This window comes from Ahaetulla prasina, chromosome 4 (assembly GCF_028640845.1).
Source record: "Ahaetulla prasina isolate Xishuangbanna chromosome 4, ASM2864084v1, whole genome shotgun sequence".
Lineage (NCBI taxonomy): Eukaryota > Metazoa > Chordata > Lepidosauria > Squamata > Colubridae > Ahaetulla > Ahaetulla prasina.
In genome coordinates, this window is record NC_080542.1 from 47,300,433 (window position 1) to 47,324,701 (window position 24,269).

The window sequence follows — 24,269 nt, forward strand, 5'->3', positions numbered from 1 at the left end:
GCTAATGTTAAATCTAGGAGAAGGAATTGGTGAACCAAACTTTTTCGAGCTGATAGCAAAGACAAACATTTTGCTTTCTGAGGTGTCCCAGAATGCAGGGAGCTAGATTCCCAAATGTCTGAGCATGAACATCACCAGTTCATTTCATGAAAAGAATCAGGGAGAACATACCCAAGTTGATGTCATGTGTTCAGAACCAAAGTCTTTTTGATCTTAACAGTCATTTCTCCATTTGAATTATGGGCAATTTTTTATGTGCCACAAGAGTGAAAGGAATTAAGCCTCCCTCTCTTCTCAGTTTTAAAATCCACAAAGCTGTGTCCACATACAGGACATAAAACTGGAGCTCTCTATATCAGGACTAATAAATGGCACTCACATGACTTCTATTTCAACAAAAGTCCTTGTTGCCATTGTTCTCAAAGAATCTGGAAAACCAACAGAAAGAGAAGATAAGGGGAAAATGGAGGCGAGGCAGACAGATCTCTTCACTAGCCCATACTAAAACAAGGAAGGAAAAACATTAAACAAACATTACTTTTGCTATAACTGCTCAACTTAGAGTTTATTTCAAATTGCAGCTTTGGCCCCAATCAGTGGTGGGATTCAAATAATTTAACAACCAGTTCTCTGCCGTAATGATTTCTTTCAACAACCAGTTCACCAAACTGCTCAGAAAATTAACAACCGGTTCTCTCGAAGTGGTGCGAACTGGCTGAATCCCACCACTGGCCCCAACCCAAAGAAATGAAAGACTCCAAATTGGGTGATTTACTAAAATAGCTCAAATGAGGTTGCTATGTGGAATAAGCATTTCAAAGATACTTTTAATATTTATTGTGGATGTTTACCCTGTAGCTCCAGAGGGTAAGTGCTTATGCCTTTTAGGACTTGGGGCAGCGTTTAACCTCTTCAGTTTTTACTACAAGGGAATGGGAAAACTGTTAAAATATGAATTATATTAATTGAATTTACTTAGATTTAATTAATTTTTCCGTTACATCAAAGCAAATTAATTATTGGTCCTGTCCTCTCTCACTCTTTGGAGGAAGTTCTTTGATATATCAACCTAAATCAAGTGCACTCAAAGAACTCTAAATATTTGTGTACTTTTGGAGCAGATAGACTCCATAAGACTACCATACAACTAAGTAAAAATACATATTCAGACTTTGGTAATCTAAACTTAAAGCAACCCAATATCAATCACATATTTAGGTCATGCTAGGCAGATTCAGAAGGGTTAAAGCACAAGGTTACCAATTTTGAAAGAGCTTGCTGCTGCTCTCTTTCTCTCTGTCTCTCTCTGTATATGTAAAAATAAAGATTTGGGGGGGAAAATAGGGCAAGTTTAAAATTAGTAACAAATTTCCTATGGATGTGAAGAGCAAATAACGAAGAAAATCTAATCTTACTTTGGTACCTTTGTTCCTTTTGTCTTGTGTTATTTCCTTGTTTTAAAATGTTTTTAACAATTGGTAAATTGCCCAGTGTGTGTCATGTAAATATTAATAAGTAATAAATAAAATAATAAATATAATACTAATAAAAAAAGAAACCATAGACTAGTTAGCAGCAAAAGAAAATGCACCCAACTGTCCACAAATAAGGAACAGTATGACATAATAGCAACAATGGTGCATTGGAAGATCTGCAGGAAATATAATTTGCCTGCAAGCAGGAACAAGTAGAACCACAAAATAGACAAAGTAACAGAAAATGAAGTTGAAAATGAAATAAAGTGCTTTGGGACTTTAGAATTCATACAAGCAAGCACCTGACACACTCCAGACTTAATAACCATGTCTGGGCAGTGGCCATGGCAGTACCTGAAGACAGCAGAAGAAAAAGAACAGGAGAAAGTCACAAAATACAGCAGAAGCAAAATGGCTGTGGTAAAAGAAAGCAAAGGAAGTACCAATAGTAATTAGTGCTTTGGGTGCAACCCCAAAACATCTGGGCACCGCTTGACAAAGCCACCATCAGTTAATTGCAAAGGGCAATTTGGAATAGCTTACATCATGCGGCTATACCTTTAATACAATCAAATAACAACATCTGACTAGCATCCCAGGTCTTTGAAAAGACTCAATAGACAACTGTGGCAAGAAAGGTCATAAAATGGGGTAAAACTCAACAAACATTAAACTTAACAACAGAAATTTTGGGGTCCATTGTGGTTGCAAGTCGAAGACTACTTTTATTATGAATGGTCACATAGTCAGCCAGAATTTAAGAGTCTAAATCCAGTCTAAATTCTGGCTGACTATGTGACCATTCATAATACAAGTAGTCTTCGACTTGCAACCACAATGGACCCCAAAATTTCTGTTGTTAAGTTTAATGTTTGTTGAGTTTTACCCCATTTTATGACCTTTCTTGCCACAGTTGTTAAATTATAGTTTAATTATAGCTGTTAAATTAATTAACAACATTATAGTTGTTAAGTTAGTGACACAATTGTTAAGTGAATCTGGCTTCCTCACTGACTTTGCTTGTCAGAAGGTCACAAAAGATGACCACATGATCCCAGGACACTACAACCATCGTAAATATGAGTCAGTTGTCAAGCGTCTGAATTTTGATCCCATGACCATGGGAATGCTATAACATTCGTAAGTGTGTAAAATGTTACTTTTTTCGCAGTGAAAATTTTGAACGGTCACTAAATGAACTGTTGTTAGTCGAGGAAAATGTAATTCATTCTTCAGAAATTAAAAACAGAAATGTTGAACCCCTCCCCCCAAATGGATTACTTCATTATTACATTTGAAAGTTTAAACAAGAACAATAATGTACTGCTACTGCATTACAATATGCTAAGAATAAAAGATCTGGAGATAGTTCAATCAGATTCTATGACAATAAGCCCTAGTAACTTCTAAAGTGGATTACTCTACATGGGGCTGCCCTTGAAGATCATTCAGAAACTTCAGCTGCTGCCGAGTGTGATGATACAGCCAGCCAAAAGGGCCTGTTTTTCAGCATATGTGACATCAATACTCTATGAGCTGCATTGGCTACTAGTGTGTATCTGAGTGCAATTTAAGGTGGTGATGGTTGCCTTTAAAGACCTTCATGGTTTGGGATTAGGTTACGAGATCATCTCTCACCTGTTATTTCTCCTTTTCCCATTCAGTCCAGTAGGAAGGTCATACTCTGGGTGCAATCTGCTAAGAAGTCTTGGATGGTAGAGCCTTTTCTGTCATGGCACCCATCCTCTGGAATATCATCCCTCTAGAGAACAGATTGGTCTCATCTCTGTTGGCCTTTCAAAGGGTCTTGAGAATGTCATTCTGTGCTTGAACCTAAGACCCTAAGTATGCTCAGGTCTCAGCTCAAGTCTTGTTTCTGCACAATGTTTCATCATCACTTACATATTTTTTTTCAGATGCTGTTTTATATTTCTTGTATATGCTTTTTATAATTTTTAATATTGTCCTCTGTCTAAAGTCATTTATTTGAGATCGGCAGCTATCTAAATCTATTAAATAAAGTAATTAAAAAGAAAAGATTTACAATTTTGGTTTAGGATATTGTGTGAATCCAGCCACTGCAATTTCTAAACATTATTTATTGCTCATCATCTCAATAGATGGCAGCATTTCAGAAGCTAAGCAAGATGAGACTTGGTTAATATATGGTTGGGAGACTAGCAGATAATTCCAAGACCATAGGAAAGAAATAATAAAATATAACCCAGAAGAAGGCAATGACAAACTGCTTTTATATCACTGATAGGAAAACTGGATAGATGTGTGTCTATGCAGTCATCAAGAGTAGAGTTTAACAATGGTGTCTTTACTGTACGTATGTCTCAGTAGGATTTATCAATCTAGATAATAATAATTTGTTTTGCTGGCCCAATGGGAATATCCAATTTTTGGCTGCAACAGTGTTATAAGTACTCTTGATTTTACTGCAGTTAGTTTCTGAGCACAGAATGATACCTTCCTCAGAATAACTCATACTGAGTTTACCAGGCTATTACTGAAGAGGCTGCTATTTGGAAACCTGCTAACTTGCCAAATATTAAAACAGGACTACTTGGAAGAATCAGCTGGAGTTAACTTGAAGACTACTTGAAGGAAAAGTGGGTACCAGAATTTAACAACCAGAACTAGAATTTGGGGATTAAAAAAAAATAAAACTCATAAGCATGAGAAGAATTTAATATCTATATCTAATCTGTATCTATTGCCTGTTTGTCTGTCCGTCCGTCCATCCATCCATCCATCCATCCATCTATCCAGACAGTCTGTCGAAATAATTTGAGTGAAATAAGAATAGCTGCAAGAATGCAGGAATCAAAATATCAGGCAAAGATAGAGTACTGCCTACTGCATTCTTGACCCCACCTTTTTTCAGTTTTTGTATGGTTGCCATTGTACATGAATACAATTATGAAATACAGTTCCCTTCACCACACAGAGAGAGAAAGAGAGAGAGAGAGAGAGAGAGAGAGAGAGAGAGAGAGAGAGAGAGAGAAGTGGGGTTGAGAATGCAGTAGGTATAATGTACCTTTGCCTGATACTTTGATTCCTGCATTCTTGTAGCAGTCCATATCATTTCTTTGGCCAATGAAAAAAAGCTTATTGTGCAAGAACACTTTCCCCCCCATGAAGTCTGACTGTAACCAATTTGATGTGGAATACAGATATATATCACTAGGCTGCTAAAAAAAAGTCTCTAGATTGATAAGAAAAATTATTTTCCTTTCAGATTTGTAGGATTGCTAGTTTAATTTGAAGGTATTTTTTGTTTACTATTAGGTTAATTTAGCCTAAGGAAGAAAATTGTTGCCTTAGAAAGTCGTGTGCATAATTTAAAAAAAATATTTGGGGTGGTGGTCAATTATTAAGTCAACACATTTATTTTGCAAAGCACATGTATACATTCAGAACTCTATGATCCATGATCCTAACTTAAAGCTGATTGTCAAATTATGTACATTTTATACACATTTGTTTGATTATGTCATTGTACCAATGTCAATGCTTACTGCTCTTCCCATTGCTTTCTTTGAATTTTTTCTACAGCATGGATGATTCTAAATATGGATGAAGTACAGACATAAGGATCTCAGAATGGTTTTCTAGAATACATCCATCCTTCTTTTCTTTTTTTAGAACATGAACTACATCACGTTATAAATTGTTTTTCTTGAACATGTCAGAATACAAATATGACATCCAGAGAATGGAAAACTAGGTGCATACTGCTGCAGCTTTGTTTGGGTATCAGCCAGGATACATACGGTGAGAAGAGATATATATTCCATGGCTGACTTGCTGAAAGCAGCTTCTCCTACAATATTCTAACTATAATTTGGGCCTTTAGCAGAACAGATCCATGGATAAATCCCACAGCTCATGAAAACTGCTAAACCGTTTTAGTTTAAAAATTATATAGAAAATTATGTCTATGTATTTTAGCATGATTGCTTTGTTCCAATGGCAACTTGCCATTAAATATCTGCATACCACAAATGGAACTTTCTGAATAATATTGCAATCATTGCAAAATATTTTTAATCTATTTAGAAAAAAAGGTATTCTCATTTTTTATTTTGCTAAAGAAAGAAGCATGCCTTTGTCTGCACCCAACCTATTCCTAATTTTTTTTTAAAAAAAATGTTTCTCTACAAGAAGGGAACAAGAGAAAGCTAAATACAACAGAAGTAAATATTTCCAGATGCATCACTTCTGAATTGGACATACATTCCAGAAATATGAGAAAAGACCATTTTATGTCAGAAGGGGATAGGCAGCATACATAACATTTTAGATTATTAAAAAAAATATTAAAACCATCCATGCGAGACAACTGATGTGCTACACCACTGCTAGTGAAAAATTCTGCTGTCTGAAGGACCTAAATGAAGATGGCTAAGTTTCTTAGATCACACATTCTTATAAAATACATCTTGCCCAAACTGGGCTGTCCTTAATAATATAAAATTAGCACAAGCAGAAGGAAGACTGGGGCAGAGTAATTGTTTTGTATTGTTTTCCCTGTACAACATACACTATCCATGAACTGTCTAGCTGCCTTTCAAACCTTCACAGCAATAGCAAGGAACTGGACTGAAATTTCACAATTTCTTCACAGCAATGAAAGGAATACTTGGCCCGTAGCCTACTAAACAATCCCGTCCATCCATAAATAAATAAGGAAAGGTGTGTGTATGTGTGTATTTCTTGAATATGTTGCTTCAGATGGACTTACATAGTCACAGAAGTCTGAAGAAGGAAAAACGGAATTCGAGTCTTCAAACTGTTTTATCATGATTTGCCTTCACTGGTTCGATCTCCTTCCAGACTGCTGTTGTACGTCTGCACCCAGGCACATAGGAATGTACATTTATACCCAGAAATTATGGGGGAGTAGCATTTCATTCCAAGCCAAATAATCAGTACGTTATTCTAATCACCATCACCAAAATACCCCAGCCTCTGCCCACAAAAGAAGCAGGAGTAGATACTGCAGAATCTTCCTCATACAGCATGCAGAGAAAACACCGGCGCAAAGAATAGTTGAGGTTGCCAGCTTTTCTTTTGATTTCTCTAGCACGGCAGTCTGTCTTAGTCAGACAAAAGCCCCATAAATGGTACTTGTAATCAAGATTTGAAAAGACTAGAACGTACAATTTCTTTACAATAGAGGGTTTTGAAAAAAGAGAGTTCAACGAAAGTGACCCAACCCGTTTCGTTTCATGAGAAAAAATTGGCCTGTCATTAATGGAGGGAAATAGAGAGAAAATTCCTATGCTTCTTATTCTAGAATGTCTTTTTTTAAAAAAACTGTACTGAAAAAACCAAATATTTTAAAAATATTCTTTGGGCTGTTTTACCCTAAATTTGCTATATTTTAGGAAGAATTGTTTATTTCTAAATTTGATCTGGATGTAAAATATTTGCTATTATTTTGATTTATAACCAATATAAAATGTTCTTCATTAAAAGAGCACTTAAAATTATTTTTATTCATTCTGTAATCTATAAATACATTTTTTTCTATTCTGTTTTTGAAATAAATTGTCTATTTCCACTGCTATCGTGGTTCCAGCTCAAGGCCCAAGAAAGTAAGAAGGCAATGATTAATGCAGAGAAACGGGGAATGAAAATAGGGAACTCAAAAAAAAAAAAAGAGAAGGAGAAAGGAAAGAATAATAAAAATCTAAGGTTTATAAAATGGATACAAAAAATACCATTGAAGTCCTGACAACCATAGCTTAGCAAAATTGAAACACCTACACCCCTGTGCATCAAAATTACAAGTTTTTTCAATAGAGCTAAGCATGCCAAATATTCTTGTAAATATTTTCACCTATACTTGAATTAAGTCTCTTAAGTTTGCCAGTGATTTTCAGGGTTCTGTCCAGCTACATTTTAAGAAATGCTGGAACATTTATGAAACTGATACAAGACAGCTGAATCTAATCAAAAGTCAACTTGATTTTGCCCTCAATATGTAATGCACAGCTGCATGAATTGCATAAAAAGGAGGTTCAGGGCAGAAATACATTTTTTGGGCACCGAAGCCCTAGAATAAATAAAACATCCCTTTTCCCAGCAACAGTCCGTTTTGTCCCTCTTTTGCTTCAGCTGCTTAAGCAGATACTTTGATTTAATAGCAGGTTTAACTGCAACAAACCCAGCTTTGAGAATGATGAAAGAGCCCCTTTCTTCCGCATATTTAGAGACATATTGTTTATCGGATGCCACCTGCACCTTTATACAAATACTTCTGCCAGGATCAAAGAGTACCAGCTTAGTCTTTCAGCAAGATTGCAAAGCAGGTGAAAACATCTATGCCTTCTCATACTATGAAGCCTCTACATCATATACAGACACACATGGGGGAGTAAAAGATTGCTCATTGAAATAAAAGTGATGCTGATTCCCATCCAGAGAGGGTGGGGGTGGGGCGGGGGTGGAGAAAGAGGCATATGCACATTTAATCCAAAGGGCACAAAAGCAGAAGGCAATGAAAGTAAGTTGTGTAGCACTCACCTAGAATCATAGCGATGGAGCTGGCGTCTCTCCAGAGCTGGCTACTTCTTCGTATTTGCCCAAACACTGGTGAGTGCAAAAGAGCTCTTGCCTCTTTGAAAGCTCTGCGCTGTGCTATAGCCAGCCTGTACTACACCACCGGCCACTACCTCCCCCTTGAGCTGATACACTTACACCTCAATTAAAAGCTTAACGCTCCACTGATCAATGCCCTGAAGGAGGTAACAGCAACCATGCTTCCCCAGTCACTGGCCCAAGCAGGACAGATGGAAAAATTAGCCTCCGTAACTGCTCTCAGCAGAGGTCCATGCAAACAATGATGAGGAATTAACATCGAAATTGGATGGCAAAAAAGGAGGGGGGCTGGAAAGAGGCAGAGGGAGAAAGAGGAGACCACCCGTTTTGCTTTTCAAAAGCTAAAGAACACATAATCCCACTAAAACAAACCCTGGCTAAGTGCTTCCATGAGCAAATAAACTTTCAGCTGACAGCCTCACTCCCACCCCTACCCCCCAAAAATATCTCACATGACCTTGTTATTATTTAACATTCCCAGGCACCTTTCTATTTGAACATTTAACTGGATGCTGACTAGTCCCTCTTGAAGCTTTTTTTCATCGCTCACCTCAACTGTAAGTTGTAGCCTTAATTACTGAGGATTATGAAGCGGTGGATTTCATGACCAATGCAAAGCAGTGCTTTTGATTCACTAGTCCAAATGTCATGTGATAGCCAGCGTAATATTTCTTTTGAGCCATGGGGTTGATAAGAGGCTGTGGGCAGGCAACACAGTCTGAATCCAACCAACCTCCAAATGGGATATTGTGAATGGGGAAACTGACCCACAAGGCTGGTCTAAGAATGAATGGATGAGATGAAGACAAAAGGAATTTTGCACATTCAAAATCCTACAAAAGGATACAACTAAGGAATTCAGTTCTCTTTTGATCACACACTTGATTTCTTAAAATAACTAATAAATCTGTTCCAACCTGGTGGTTTCTGGACTGGAACTAGAACTGGAACTATCCAAATTCTCTAATTAATCAAATCAAATCATGTTGGAACTTGACATAGGAAGCAAAGTTGTTTGATTTGAATCAAGACAAGCCTCAAGGTCAGAGAGGCCATTTTTTCCAGCCTCATCTCTGTTAATTTAATGGGGCAGATTCCTTAACTCTGCTACTGTATTTTATTCTCATTCTAGTAATGGCCCCAAATCCACTTTTATTTTAATGGATTTTTGGATAAAAAATCTGCTGACAATTTTCTTAGCAAGCTCAGCCTACCTTAAGATTTCCTCTGCAGAGGTTGCACTGAGATACTTTACAAGCTCTAATATAAAGTCCCAGATTCTTCTTATGGCCACCGAATTCCTGAGATGGGCAATTTTAGCAGATTTAGCAATTTTCCCATTCATCTCTATGATCTCTCTGCTTGGAAAATATCACTATTGTAGCGACATTTCTACAGGCCGGGCTTCTGCTAAAGCTGAACAGCAATTCAATATATATTCAGGACAACTGCCCAGTATTATATTTGGGCTGAATACCTTCAGATGGCCCCTAGGTGGCCTCTAAGTGGTTATTCAGAATTTTGCAGACCAGATACAGCAGCCTGCAATACAGGTAGACCTTGATTTATAACCATTTGTTTAGTGACCGTTCGAAGTTATAAATGCTCTGAAAAAAGTGACATGACTATTTTTCATATTTATGTCCATTGTAGCATCCCATGGTCACATGATCAAAATTTGGATGTTTGACAACTGGTTCATATTTGTGATATTTGCACTGTCCTGGAGGTCATGTGATCACCTTTTGCAACCTACTGACAAGCAAAATCAATAGGGAAGCCAGATTCACTTAATAACTGTGCTACTAATTCAACAACTGCAATAGTTTACTTAACAACTGTGGCAAGAAAAGTCATAAAATGGGGCAAAACTCACTTAACAGCTGTCTTGCTTAGCAAATGGAAATTTTGGGCTCAATAGTGGTCATAAGTTGATGGCTACCTGTATAAGTCTTGCAACAAAGCTTAATTGAGTAGATATTCAGGACTACATTAAGACACTAAAGCAGGGGTCAGCAACCTGTGGCTCTGGAGCCGCATGCGGCTCTTTGGGCCTCTGCTGTGGCTTCCTGTCAGGTCATCCCATCACTGGTTGGCTCCGCCCCTTGTCCTCTCCTCCCAGTCACTCCTTGCCTGGCCTGAGAACGTAAGGGCGACGGCAGGGGATGGAGACATATCCAGGGCAGAGAGAGAGAGATACAGAGAGAGGGGGAGAGAGAGAGACATAGAGAGATACAGAGAGATGGGGAGAGCAGGGGGAGGGAGGGAGGGAGGGGAGAGAGAGATATGTCAAAAGGATTTTGTGGTTCCTGGTGTTTTTTAACAACTGGCTCTCTGTGCTAATGACCGGCTGGGTAGGCGTGGCGGGGGGGTGGGTTGGTTCATGTGACTGGTGGAAGTGAGTGACATCAAGTTGGCCATGCCCACCCAGGTTTTGTGGCTCCCGGTGTTTTCTTTTCTCTGGGAAAAGGGGCCAAATGGCTCTTTGAGTATTTAAGGTTGCAGACTCCTGCACTAGAGAGTTTATACTATTTATTAACTGATAAAGTATGTTTGCCCTAAAACATTTTCTCAAGTGATCTATTTTCCTTGCTGCTCAAAAATGTCTGCCATTTGCCATGATTCTCTTCTAACATATCCAATCTCTTGGTAGACCCTCTGAAACAAATCCACCTGGAGGTTAGTTGATTTATCCAAAATACTATTTCTCCTACCATTTAGGCCTATCACAATCACCAGTTTCTCCAAGGTCACAACTATGGAGGGTAAAAAGAAGGAAACAGGATGAGAAAACATATTAAAAGCCAAATTAATAAAGCCAAAAGAAAGACCTCTCTGACTTTTTCCTAGTAGAAATTATAGGAGGAATTATATGCCTATGGTACCAGGTTCCTTTTAATTTTAGGTTTTTCTCCATGTTTCTCAATGGAGCTTTAAGTTGTGTTGATGTCAACTCTCAGAATTCCTCAGCTGGCTATGCTGCCTTGAATCTGTCTCTATAAGTGGAGAATTCAAAGTCAGAATAAAGACTTTGGATTTTTATGGAGGGAATAACACATAAAGAGAGCAAGTATTTCTTCATAAGAAGTCCAAAATGCCACTGTATCTCTTTTAAAAATAAAGGTGAACTTATTTGAAAAGGTATGCTGCTATTATTAATGAGAGCAATAAAAGAGGTAAGCTCACTGATTTCTTCATTTGCTCTGCATTTAACTTGAAAATCATATCTGCACACCTACATCTTAAATATCTCCCATGGAATCTCTATTCAGTTAGACTGAATTACTTGGTATTTGAAAAACTTAACTCCTTTGAAGAAAAACATGTGCTTTTGTTCAATTGTAGATGATGCTGGTATTTGACACAAGGGCATCATAGGAAAAAAAATGCTTTTGTAATTAAAGGAAAAGGCTTCTGCTAAAAAAACAACCTGCATTTCAGGTACTCATGGTTTTTACAAGTACTTTTCTGTTATAAATAACACACACATCTAGCTTTCTGAGCAGTATAATAGAAAATTATAAATGAATAAAATATTTTTAGATTGCAACTGTATGCTTATGATTTATCATAAATACTGATCAAGACACAAGGCTTATCTCAAGATAGATGCATACTGATTATATTGTATAGTTGTTAACTTGGAACAACCAAACTACACAGCCACTCCTGCTGAATTTACTTCTCTATGGAGATCTACTGTGCCAAATACGTAGCAACTGTGTAGGGCCCAAATGGAAAAGGAAGTGTTTAAAGAGATTTCCATCTTTACAGTTTGAGTGTTAGCCGATGCAAGACCTCTAAATGGCAAAGCAGTATCAGAACAAAACAAAAAGCAAATAGACATTGCACTCACTTTTGTCTGTGTCTGTGTGTTCTTTTTATTTATATATAAAAAGGAAGGATAATGAAATTTGCTTAAGTTTAAAATCTGTCTCCTCCCTACTCTTAGGCTGGGGGAAGGGAAATGGATTTTTTTAAAAAAAATAGAAGCATTCACTTCTCTTATCAGATAAAACTACTGGGCCAGCCAGCTCCCCTTCTCTTAATTACATACCTGCCCAGCCAGCTAACGGATGTGGAGCAGGTTGCTGAAAGGCAAACATTCCTTGGTTATGAATGAAAAGCTTGTACAACCAAAACCAAGATAACTTGAAAGACGGTTGAGCCCGTCATCATCTCTACATATTCTCTGTTTCAAACTTTCCCAACCTGGCAGCCTCTAGATTTTTTTTGATTATACTGCTATCTCCCCAATTAGTATAATCAAAAAGCTGCTGGCTGAGAATGATGGGAATTATAATCTAACACATCTAGGAGAACAAAAAAATAATAATAATTCTGTCTGCATCTGATGGAAGTACCACATTGAGGAAGAATAATCTGTAAAACTAGATACATGGATTTCATCCCAGAAAAAGGTACCTTACTCCCCAGAAAAAGGGGCTATTACCTTAACATGCGTTGGTTCCGTCCCAGGTGCCTGATGGACCCGGAGAGGTTCCGGACAGAGCTTGGGCCGTTCCCTGAGGATCTTGCCCACGGCACGACTGAAGAACTAGTTGCGGCCTGGGAACGGGCCGCGGCTGGGGCTTTGGACCGTGTTGTGCCTTTGCGGCCTCTGACCCAGCGTAGATCTCAATTGGCTCCCTGGTTCTCCGAGGATCTGAGATGAAACGCCGGAGAAGACGCCTAGAGAGCACTTGGAGGTCTAGCCGTTCTGAGGCTGATCGGACACTAGTGAGGTCTTTTACTAAGACCTACCTAGTGGCAATGGGGGAGGCGAAACGTTCGTACGTTTCCACTCTCATTGCATCGGCAGATAACCGCCCGGCCGCCTTGTTTCGGGTGACCCGTTCCCTCCTTCATCAGGGGGGACGGGATGACCCTTTACAAGGACGAGCCGAGGAGTTTAACGGTTATCTATACGATAAAATCGTTCAGCTTCGGGATAGTTTGGACCAAAATTGCGATGATCCAACCGAGATGACGGAGACGCGTCTTGTAGAGGTTATTTGGGATGAGTTTGATTCTGTGGCTCTCGAGGACGTGGACAGGTTGCTGGGAGGTTGCATGCAACTACATGTTTACTGGACCGTGTTGTGCCTTTGCGGCCTCTGACCCAGCGTAGATCTCAATTGGCTCCCTGGTTCTCCGAGGATCTGAGAGAGATGAAACGCCGGAGAAGACGCCTAGAGAGCACTTGGAGGTCTAGCCGTTCTGAGGCTGATCGGACACTAGTGAGGTCTTTTACTAAGACCTACCTAGTGGCAATGGGGGAGGCGAAACGTTCGTACGTTTCCACTCTCATTGCATCGGCAGATAACCGCCCGGCCGCCTTGTTTCGGGTGACCCGTTCCCTCCTTCATCAGGGGGGATGGGATGACCCTTTACAAGGACGAGCCGAGGAGTTTAACGGTTATCTATACGATAAAATCGTTCAGCTTCGGGATAGTTTGGACCAAAATTGCGATGATCCAACCGAGATGACGGAGACGCGTCTTGTAGAGGTTATTTGGGATGAGTTTGATTCTGTGGCTCTCGAGGACGTGGACAGGTTGCTGGGGAGGTTGCATGCAACTACATGTTTACTGGACCCGTGTCCTTCCTGGTTAGTGCTGGCTACCCAGGAAGTGACACGAGGCTGGCTCCAGGGGATTATAAATGCTTCTTTGTTGGAAGGGGTTTTCCCCGCCGCCTTGAAAGAGGCAGTGGTGAGACCCCTCCTCAAGAAGCCTTCCTTGGACCCAGCTATTTTAGCGAATTATCGTCCAGTCTCCAACCTTCGCTTTGTGGCGAAGGTTGTAGAGAGTGTGGTTGCATGGCAGCTTCCCCGGTACCTGGATGAAGCTGTCTATCTAGACCCATTCCAGTCCGGCTTCCGACCCGGTTATAGCACGGAGACGGCTTTGGTCGCGTTGGTGGATGACCTCTGGAGGGCCAGGGATAGGGGTTGCTCCTCTGCCTTGGTCCTGTTAGATCTCTCGGCGGCTTTTGATACCATCGACCATGGTATCCTGCTGCGCCGGTTGGAGGGATTGGGAGTGGGGGGCACCGTATATCGGTGGTTCTCCTCCTATCTCTCTGACCGGTCGCAGACGGTGTTGACAGGGGGGCAGAGGTCGTCGGCGAGGCGCCTTACTTGTGGGGTGCCTCAGGGGTCGATTCTCTCGCCTCTCCTGTTCAACATCTATATGAAGCCGCTGGGGGAGGTCATCAGTGGTTTCGGGGTGAGTTATCATCTGTACGCTGATGATACTCAGCTGTACTTTTCCACCCCGGACCACCCCAACGAAGCTGTCGAAGTGCTGTCCCGGTGTTTGGAAGCCGTACGGGTCTGGATGGGGAGAAACAGACTCAAGCTCAATCCCTCCAAGACGGAGTGGCTGTGGATGCCGGCACCCCGGTACAGTCAGCTGCACCTATAGCTGACTGTTGGGGGCGAGTTATTGGCCCCAAAGAAGGTGGTACGCAACCTGGGCGTCCTCCTGGATGGATGGCTGTCCTTTGATGAACACCTGGTGGCCATCTCCAGGAGGGCCTTTTACCAAGTTCGCTTGGTTCGCCAGTTGCGGCCCTTCCTTGACCGGGATGCCTTATGCACGGTCACTCACGCTCTGGTTACGTCTCGGTTGGATTATTGCAATGCTCTCTACATGGGGCTGCCATTGAGGTGCACCTGGAGACTGCAGTTAGTCCAGAATGCGGCTGCGTGAGTAGTAATGGGAGCCACTCGTGGCTCCCATGTAACACCGCTACTACGCAGTTTGCACTGGCTTCCTGTGGTCTTTCGGGTGCGCTTCAAGATTTTGGTTACCACCTTTAAAGCGCTCCATGGCTTGGGACCCGGGTACTTACGAGACCGCCTGCTGTTACCTTATGCCTCCCACCGACGCGTACGCTCCCACAGAGAGGGTCTTCTCAGGGTGCTGTCCGCCAAACAATGTCGGCTGGCGGCCCCCAGGAGTAGGGCCTTCTCTGTTGGAGCCCCGACGGTCTGTAATTAACTTCCCCCTGGCTTACGCCAAGTACCTGATCTTCAGACCTTTCGCCGTGAGCTGAAAACACATCTATTTATCCAAGCGGGACTGGCATAATATTGTTATTAATTTTAAATTGGGTTTTTATTGCCTTAGGGTTTTTAACTTTTTAAAATTTTAATATTGGTCTTTTGCAATTTGCTTAGTTTTAAATTTTGGTTTTAAATTGTATGTATATCAACTTTTTATCTCTGGCTGTACACCGCCCTGAGTCCTTCGGGAGAAGGGCGGTATAAAAATTTAATAAATAAATAAATAAATAAACATAACAAACTAAATCCAATAACTCTGAATAATCATTATGCTTACCCTAGATAACTCTTTAATTTCTTTTGCCCCTAATGTTTTGCAGATTTCTCTCCCTATCAGTACAGATTTGTTCAAATTTGTTCAAATTAAGATAAAGTTAACAGACATGAGAAGAGGGCACAAAGTTTATTCTATAGATGGCAAAATAACCTTTTTGCTATCACGTGCCAGGACTGGGGGGGAGGGGGGAGTCATGCACCTGCATGCCCACACCCATAATTCTATGCGCCCTGCCCTCATGATCTCCCCACTCCCCCCCACTCCTGGCATGCAATGGCACAGTGAGCCTAGTAGGCTTGTTTCTCTCTCTCCCCAGGCTCGAAAGCCTTTCTAGGAGCCTGGGGAGAGCGAAAATGGCCTTTCCAACCTCCCAGGAGGCCCTCTGGAGGCCAGAAATGGCCCCTTTGCTGACAACCTGTTTCCCTACTCCAGAAGGCCTGAAAATTAGCTGGCCCACACCCACATGTGTGCTGCAGCTGAGCTTACGTGCTCACCAATATGGCTACGCATGCCACCTGTGGCACGTGTGCCATAGGTTCGCTATACCGGTTCTATAGTGTAAAAAAGTTTTAAAAGTTTCTTCTCAGAGCAGAGCCTTTTAATGTTATTAATGCAGTTTTTTGTAATTAGTTAGAAACAATATAAAATGGAGATTCCACTATCTTATAATGTTGATCAATCAAATTAAGCAAAATTTTCAAATAGCAGATTTTTTCTCCTTTGTAGAAGGAAACCTGTGACTCCATTGAATTACTTTTTAAAAAATCAGCATAAATAAGAAATGGGAAAAACATAGGGAGGCAATACACAAACATTGGAATACTAAAGATTGTAAATGATATTATATGAAATTATTAATAGAATTTGATTTCCATGAAACTAAAATAAAATTTGGTAATTGTAGAAAAAAAAGCAAGTATGATAATTCCACAAAGTATTCACAAGAAACTTTCTCTCTTTCCATGTATATGAATTACAACTCCTATCACCCACAGCCAGCATGATCATCAATTGTGCTCAGCCGGGGGAGTGGAGCTGTTAGGGTGATGGCAATTGTAATACATCTGGTTAGCAAGACTGCTCCATATTAAAAGTCAGTAATGTAATTTCTGTTGCCCCTTCCCTTAGCAAAATGCAATGGATATGTCTGCTTTCTTTCTGTTTGTCTCCTGTCCTTACGAATTTGATTTTATTCCATTGAAGTTAACAAAAAATGCATTTTTAAAAACTTTTTTCATAATTCAGGTGCCTATCTTTTTAAACAAAATCAAAGATGGGGGAATATAAATATAAACTACCGTATGCTGTAAAGTATCACAATGTATACAACTGATGTCACATAATTCATATTGTGATATCTTTTAAAATATAAACAAACCCAAGTTTAATATTTAAATGAATAAAAAAGGATAGAAATTAAAGAACATATTTATAAAATATATTATTTATATTTTATTTGTTCAATTTTCCATGGCCACCCATCTCAGTCAATGACAATAATCAGAAACCCAAATAATTTAATGAATTTTGCTACAAATTCCCTTGCCCTGCCTCTCCAGGGGAAAAAGTCAATTCAAATGTTCACAAAGAATGCACATCACAAAGCATTGTTAGAAATTAAGCGTAAAAATATATTTCTACTACTATGTAATAAATTTCTGAACTCACTATGTTTCAAGTATGTGAGTATCTTTAAGTTTGGATATATTTGTGAAAAGGAACATGACCATTTTGTAGTCCAGTGTTGTCTGCTCTATCCTTATGGCTTGCTCCACTTTGCATGGCTAACATCTGCTGATGAGGCCTCCATTTTGCAAAGAAAGTTGCTTTAGAAATGATACATGTTAATGAACAGCTATTAATTTAAAAATGTAAAAAGTGAAACACCTACAGATACGACTGTGGAAGCACTAGGATAGCAGCCTGCTATACAACATAGAAATAGATAGCAAGTAATAATGCAATCCAGGTTAATAGCCACAGAAACCAATCCATTCACAATCAACCTTTGGAAAAAAGATCTCTCTATAGCTTACTAAGAACCAAGTCTAGATGCTGCCTTCATAACCATAGCAGAGATAAACGGTTCTGATCTAAGTATGCGTAATTAGCACTCATTATAATCACACTAGTCCTTAACAGGTATCAAGGGTCAGTTAAGCAAGGGGCTTTTTAATCCATTGCATTTCAATAGTATCTGCTCTGCTGAACAGGTTGGCATGGAAACCGCTCAGGATGATAACCAATTTCCATTCCATTAGCTAGACAAGGGTTTGTTTGCTCCCTCAACGCATTTCTCTATGGTCCGCAGATTCTTAATAGATTTCCAAGTATGCTTGCTTTACATTTTTCAAATAAATGGTTCTAGTCCTCATGATTATTGGAAGATAGATTTGTGAAGGCGTATACAATATAATTTGTAGCAATGAGGAGTTTCATGAAAAACTAAACCTGACAATTAGAGGAATGTTCTACTCTGATTGTATTTTAGTGTTCTGGTTTATTAAATTGATAGTAAAATTCTGAAGTCTTGGTGGCATTGATTTCTATGACTTCCAAAACGGTCCCTATCCTTTTTTGAAGCTAGCCAAAATAATTGTTAGCAGCACATCTTATGGTAAACACAACTGGCTAGAATCATACAACATATGGAGACATATAATGGTTTACAAATAAATTGTGGCCAGCATCATAAAGCTAATTAAGTCAAAACCAAATACACACCTCACTATGGTTGTCAGAGGATACAGATTCTTATATAAGCTGCCTATCTCTTAGCAATTTATAGTATCAGCATGACGTCAGCTTAATTTTCTTCCTCTAATGCTTGTGTGACACATTGGCAGACGCTGAGATTGGGAGATTATGAAACTTTGCATATTTCCATGATATGGCACTAAAAATATGGCTGTAATGGCCATCCAGGTGTTGTATTGTTTCTAATGTAATTTCTTCTAGACCAGTTATTTCTATGTAGTAAACGTATCTGTGAAATATCCAGAGTAAATCTGTGAGTGAGATGGACAATATCTAAACCAGATAGATAGATAGATAGATAGATAGATAGATAGATAGATAGATAGATAGATAGATAGATAGATAGGTTTTTTCCTATCACCAAATACTACAGTGATTTTTTTCTTTATATCCACCCAGAATAACTGAATAATATCACTTTATATCTAATCACTTCACTACATTCAAGGGTCTCAGTAAGGAGATGTCATTTATTCATACTGTAATTTCAGCAGGCTGCAGTATCTGCCTGGGTTTGGAAGCTACACAAACTTGCTTAGATATTTGGAGAGTAGACCACCAGAGCATTCCCAGGCAATAGACCAGATCAGTGGTCACCAACTGGCAGTCCGTGGACCACTGGTGGTCCGTGAGAAAATTTTGGTGGTCCGTAGAAAAATTATTTGCATTTTTTTATATTGCACTAAATACTATTTATCTTTTTAAAAAATTCACAGGATTTAAAATTATAAATTTAGTGGTCCCTGAGGTCCAAAAAGTTGGTGATCCTTGGACTAGATTGAGAAACTGAAAAACATTCCAGACAGGGGCAATAGTGATTAGCTTTTGCAACACTTCAAAGAAAGTTCATGATTATGCCCCTTTAGTCAGCAAGATTTTAAGGCTATCCTTACTTTTGCAGTTCTTTGAATAATCATCTGTGAATTCACATATACACATTTTAATGTATAATAGTAATCTGTTTGCTACATTCAAACCAACAATTTTTGCAAGGAAACTTGTCTTACCTTTTATCAGCTCCAAGGATCAATATAATAATAAAAAACAAGGCATTCTTGAATCTGGGTGGGAATGATGTATAAGTTATGTATTAGTAACCATCTCTTCATGGTGGTCTCTGTGATTCACATATAATGGTACATAGTAGACTAATGCTTGAGTTACCAACAGACAGAAAGATATTGAGGAACATACCCCTCTGCCAAAAACTGGATCTGAATTGATAGTTTCCCTATTAAGTTACCCTAATATGGGTAGCTGATACCAAATGGCAGATCAGCAATGACATACATTGCAATGACATATCAGAAAGACTACTGAAAAGACTATTTGCTCTCCCCAAATAGTTGTTGTTGTGGTTGTTGACTATTTTCAACAACCACTGCAAAGGGATGCTTGACTAAGTTATAACAATATGATAGCAGACATGATCTAATTTAACAAAATATTAAGGAAAAGCTCAAATATCTTTCTTTGGTTAAAATTATTAAACAAATAATGCTCCTTAGTATGTTGTATGCTGAACATAGAATACTGCAAAGTAGCAAGAGACCATTGCAGGGAAGTGGTAAAATCCCTCCCCCCCAAAAAAGGTAGAAAAAATCTGGGTACAAATGAAACTCCGATATAGCTTCGGAGAGACAAAAATCTCTTAACTGGGAAATATATAAAAATATGAATATAATACAAACAGAAAGCACAAAGCTTACTGAAGTGCTGTGCTGAATGGTATCTGTTAAAACCTATGAAAAGCTGTTTGCTTCATGGCTAAGTAAACAGGAGGAGAGAACACAGGAAGAAGCTCAAAAGCCTTGGAACTAAAATGGTTAATAGCAGAGAGAAATTCCAAGCCTGGAACACAGGATGGAAATGAGTTTGAGAACTTTTTTCAAAACCATTTCACAACTGGGTGAGAAAAGGAAATAGAACATCCATAAGTTCTTGTGGTTTCAAGACTGTTAGCAGACTGCTACCCTCAAGAAGGTGGTATGTTTAGAACCACAAAGAAAAGTGTAAAACATGGCAAACAGAAGAGGAAACAGATCAAAACTCTGGCCTAAAAAGAAGAAGACAAACCTCGACTATTTGGCAGAATAAGTTTGCTAAGCCCTTATTCAGAAAAATTTCTATGTTGCTTTAGTCATTACAAATTGTAATTTGTATTACAATTTTAGTGAATTACAGATTGTAATTCACAATCTGAGATTACCATACTTAGAGATAATCAAAGGGGCATAAACCCCATGCAGCAACTTGGAGAAGAGTTGTATCGGATGTCAGACAATGAATGCCATTTTACACAGAGAGTAGTGAAGAATGGTCTATCCATGACAATTTCCCAAATCAATAAAGGAGCACTGAGGCTACCTTAAAGATTTTTAGTGTTACCTCAAGGATTCAGTGTAGTAGAATATAAAGTACCACAAGTCTCTGGACCAATTGAAATAGAATTTATATTCTATAGATTCATAAATGAAATCTTTCCTGCTTCAAAAGTAGTCACAGGGTTGATATGGCCGACTAAAAAATAAATAAATCATCTATGGTTGAAATTTTCCAAAAGCAAACTTTCGCTTATATCATATAGATGCAGAATAGCTCAAAACAATTGCCTATATATTGTTCTGATGTATCAGCACTAGACAATGTTTTGGATGACATGCCCAGTTCCACAGAAATATGGTAAGCTGAAAAAGCATCCTTATTATGAATGTGTCAGAAGATTAATTAATTAATTAATTAATTAATTAATTAATACAACACCCATCTCACTATCAGCAATTCTGGGTGACTTGAGGATGGAATGATGGAATGTCCATGTCTACTGAGTTATATGACTAGTCAGAAAGTTACAAAACAATTAAGCCAACCAAGAGTTTCAGCTGGTCAATGTGGAGTTATTTTACAGGTCCCACCTACCTATGCACAATAAGCTCAATAATTGACCTCTTTATTAAGTAGAGGAAACGTTTGTGGATGTAAATGTAATTGGGAGAATAGAAAGCATTTCCCATCATGAATTGATTGCATCAATCCACCACTATACAAAATCAAAAACCTCTGGAGAAAATAGAGGAATCTCACCTCTATTAATTAAGAAGTTAAGACTTACAGAGTTTGTAAGCACAGCCTTCTGAAGTTAGTTACCAAGTAGTCAATGCCATATGATTTAAGGGAAAGACAATTGGACAATTTAATATTGAGTTACTGCAAAATGTCTTAAAAATCAAGACGCTCAATGAATACCAGTTACTAATCTTGCCAAAACCCAGCCCTTTTAATGACATTTAAGTTACCTGGATTGTTTTCAGTGCAAAACAGCTATGCTTCGTGAAAGTAAACCTCAAAACCCAAAACAGAAAATAAAGGAAGAACGATGTGAACATGCTCTGAAAATTTCAGCTGAGATGGGAAGATACAATTGCCTGAGAAGAATATTTGGTAATACCAGACAGTCATAAACTAGGAGTTCCAGTAAGATAGCAATATAGAAACAAACATTTGTAATATTAGTTGATGCAAACTAACAATGCTTGAATAGTAGAAAAGTAGACAGGCTAACAAAACAACTATGCAAACTTTAGTGATATACCAGTTAAATTTTAACTTTGTGAAGGTTTAAAATTAGGCAGAGACAACCTGTCCTTTTCCGGATTAGTACAATATCAGTAGTAAAATCTCATGAATGCTAGGTATTGGCACTTACTTTTAATAAAGATAGCCTCATAATCTCTTTATGCAGAGCAGGTGGTGCTGGACCCAGTAGTAAAAGTCTAATTGGGGAATATATCCAGGCAAACCAAATATCATGAAGGAGAGATCTTATGTACCCATTGAGATACAGTAATGTTCCTTTTATGTAGGAAGTGATGTGGCTAGTCTCCTTCAAACCCAAGTTATTATCACTTCTGGAATTGAAGTGCCTCTCTTCCTCAATAGTACATTTTCAACACAGATTGTGAATTTTTCAGTGAAGTCTATACACTTCAACCATGCAAATTGTCACACACAACAGATCCTGCCAGAGTGCCCGCAATACTGAATTGCTGATTAGCTATTCAAACTGCTTCAGCACGAAATGCATTAATGACCTCCTTCTAATTATCTAGGTAAAGAAAGAAAGAAGCTTCACCCAGAAAAATGTTGATTCTTAACCAAGCAAGCTTATTAGTCACTACCAGGGGGAAAGGGCACACACAAAATTTTTTTTTTGTGCCCATGAAATCTACTTTGTGTACTTCCTGACTAAAGTGCTTTGTATGTTACTGAAAGGCTTCCATGATACAGTAGGCAGAATGCTGAATGAATGTTAGCTGGATTTATTGTGAAGGATAAGACATCAGATCCAACAAGGTAAGTTAACTAGGAAGAAGGCAGGGCTGAAACAGTACTTTCTTCTGGTCCTCTAGAAGAAATCTTCTTCAGTCTTGGCTTTACTTACTGAAAGAGAGCAGCAATTCACTATTGGCTTCAGTCTTTGGAGACAATCCCCTCCCCAAAAAAGAACCAAACCAAAAACCCAACAAAAAATAAAGACAGAAGGGAAGCAAAGTAGGACATGGGCTACAAAGGAACAGTAGATTCAATAAGCTGCAGATGAAGAAATGGATTGCTCCTTTCCCAACCTCATGGCTAGCCACTGAAGCATTAAAGAGAGTGGTGAAAGGCCAGGAGATGATTCAACAGTCTCAGTGACAATGACCATGGCACCCTCTGGTGTGCAACCCTGAAAAGCTAAAAACAAACAGAGAAAGAAAAAGCAGTTGTGATGAAGCAAAAGCACACTAAAGTCCCAGCAGCAGTAAAGAAAAGAAGGGCCCTTTGTATTAGCAAAGCTAATGAAGATGAAAGTGCTGTTATTCCAACATCCACAACCTGATACCAGGGGCTACCCTAAAAGCAACACTTCTCTGACAATTGATCTCTGCATTAAATTTTACCTCCCCTTCACATGCTCCCCTTGCCCTCAACTTCATACGGGATGGAGGTGATAAGAAAACATTGATGGTGATATCCAGGACATGGGAAGAGAGCCAATGTTGAGAATGTTTACAAGTTTCCTACAACTTTAGCAGATACATTATGGTGGGGAGGGAGGCAACATCTGTCCAACTAGGGAAGGAGAAACAGTCGACTTCAACCTAACTGATAAAATTAAAGCATCACCTCAGTAATTCCTGACCACATAAGTGGCTATCAGGAGAAATCAACCTGAAGAAGTGCTACAGATATCTTCCTAGAAGCACATTCCTTCATGGCAACAAGTTACACTATTCTTCAAACTCTTTGTCATCTACAGGTAGTTCTTGACTTATGGCTGGACATTTAACCAGTTTTTTACGATAGACTTAAAAAAGTTACTTATGACCGGTCCTTGAGTTTACAACTGTGTTCCCCATGATTTAGTGATTGGATTTTGGGTACTTTGGCAACCAGCTCACATTTACAACTGGTTGCAGCATTTCGTGGTCATGTGACTGTGATTTCCAATATTTTTTCCCCAATTTCTCGCAAAACCGGGCAAGAACCTGGATTTACTCAACAACCAAGGAAGTTGTTTAATGACTGTTGTAAAAATTGTTGTAAAATCAGGTCTGTCTTGACTTACAACTGCAATGACTTACAATGCAACTCCATTCCCAACTGCAGTTGTAAATTGAGGACAAACTGGAATCCTATTGTTCTCTTCATTATAGTATTATATGCATACTTTTACTTATACTTTTACTTATATATACTTTTTTCCCTCATGATGGGTTATTGTTTATGTTGATAATTGTATATACTGTCGTGACAAAAAAAAAAGATTCTCTTGCTGTAGTCAATCTTAATATAAAAGTAGTTTCAGACTTTTGTAGAATTTGTTTCTTGGTCTGGTCTACAGCATGGGCCTGGACACCAACAGAATGGGGAAGAAGAGGGAAAGAAGATTGGGCAATGAAAACTTTACAGCAATGGCGAGGAAACCACATCCAAAAAGGTACATTCTATCCTGATTCATTCACTGAGCAAAGCAGAAGAGCTCACATTCTAAAGGCAAAGATTTCCCCTGTCCAGGGGCAGTGGCAACTCT

General features: G+C 39.0%; 2 protein-coding genes across 2 annotated transcripts in view; one reads left to right on the plus strand and one right to left on the minus strand.

The window, feature by feature from the left end:
* Positions 1–5,063, plus strand: part of NKIRAS2 (NFKB inhibitor interacting Ras like 2) — a 113,902-nt gene extending 108,839 nt beyond the window's left edge. Inside the window, exon 5 of the mRNA XM_058182934.1 lies at positions 5,040–5,063. Coding sequence (XP_058038917.1) covers positions 5,040–5,048 — 9 coding nt within the window. The 3' untranslated portion in view covers positions 5,049–5,063. The remainder of the gene's footprint in view (positions 1–5,039) is intronic.
* The window catches only part of ZNF385C (zinc finger protein 385C), a 241,667-nt gene that overhangs the window by 85,067 nt on the left and 132,331 nt on the right, over positions 1–24,269 (minus strand). The gene's annotated exons all lie outside the window — the stretch shown is intronic.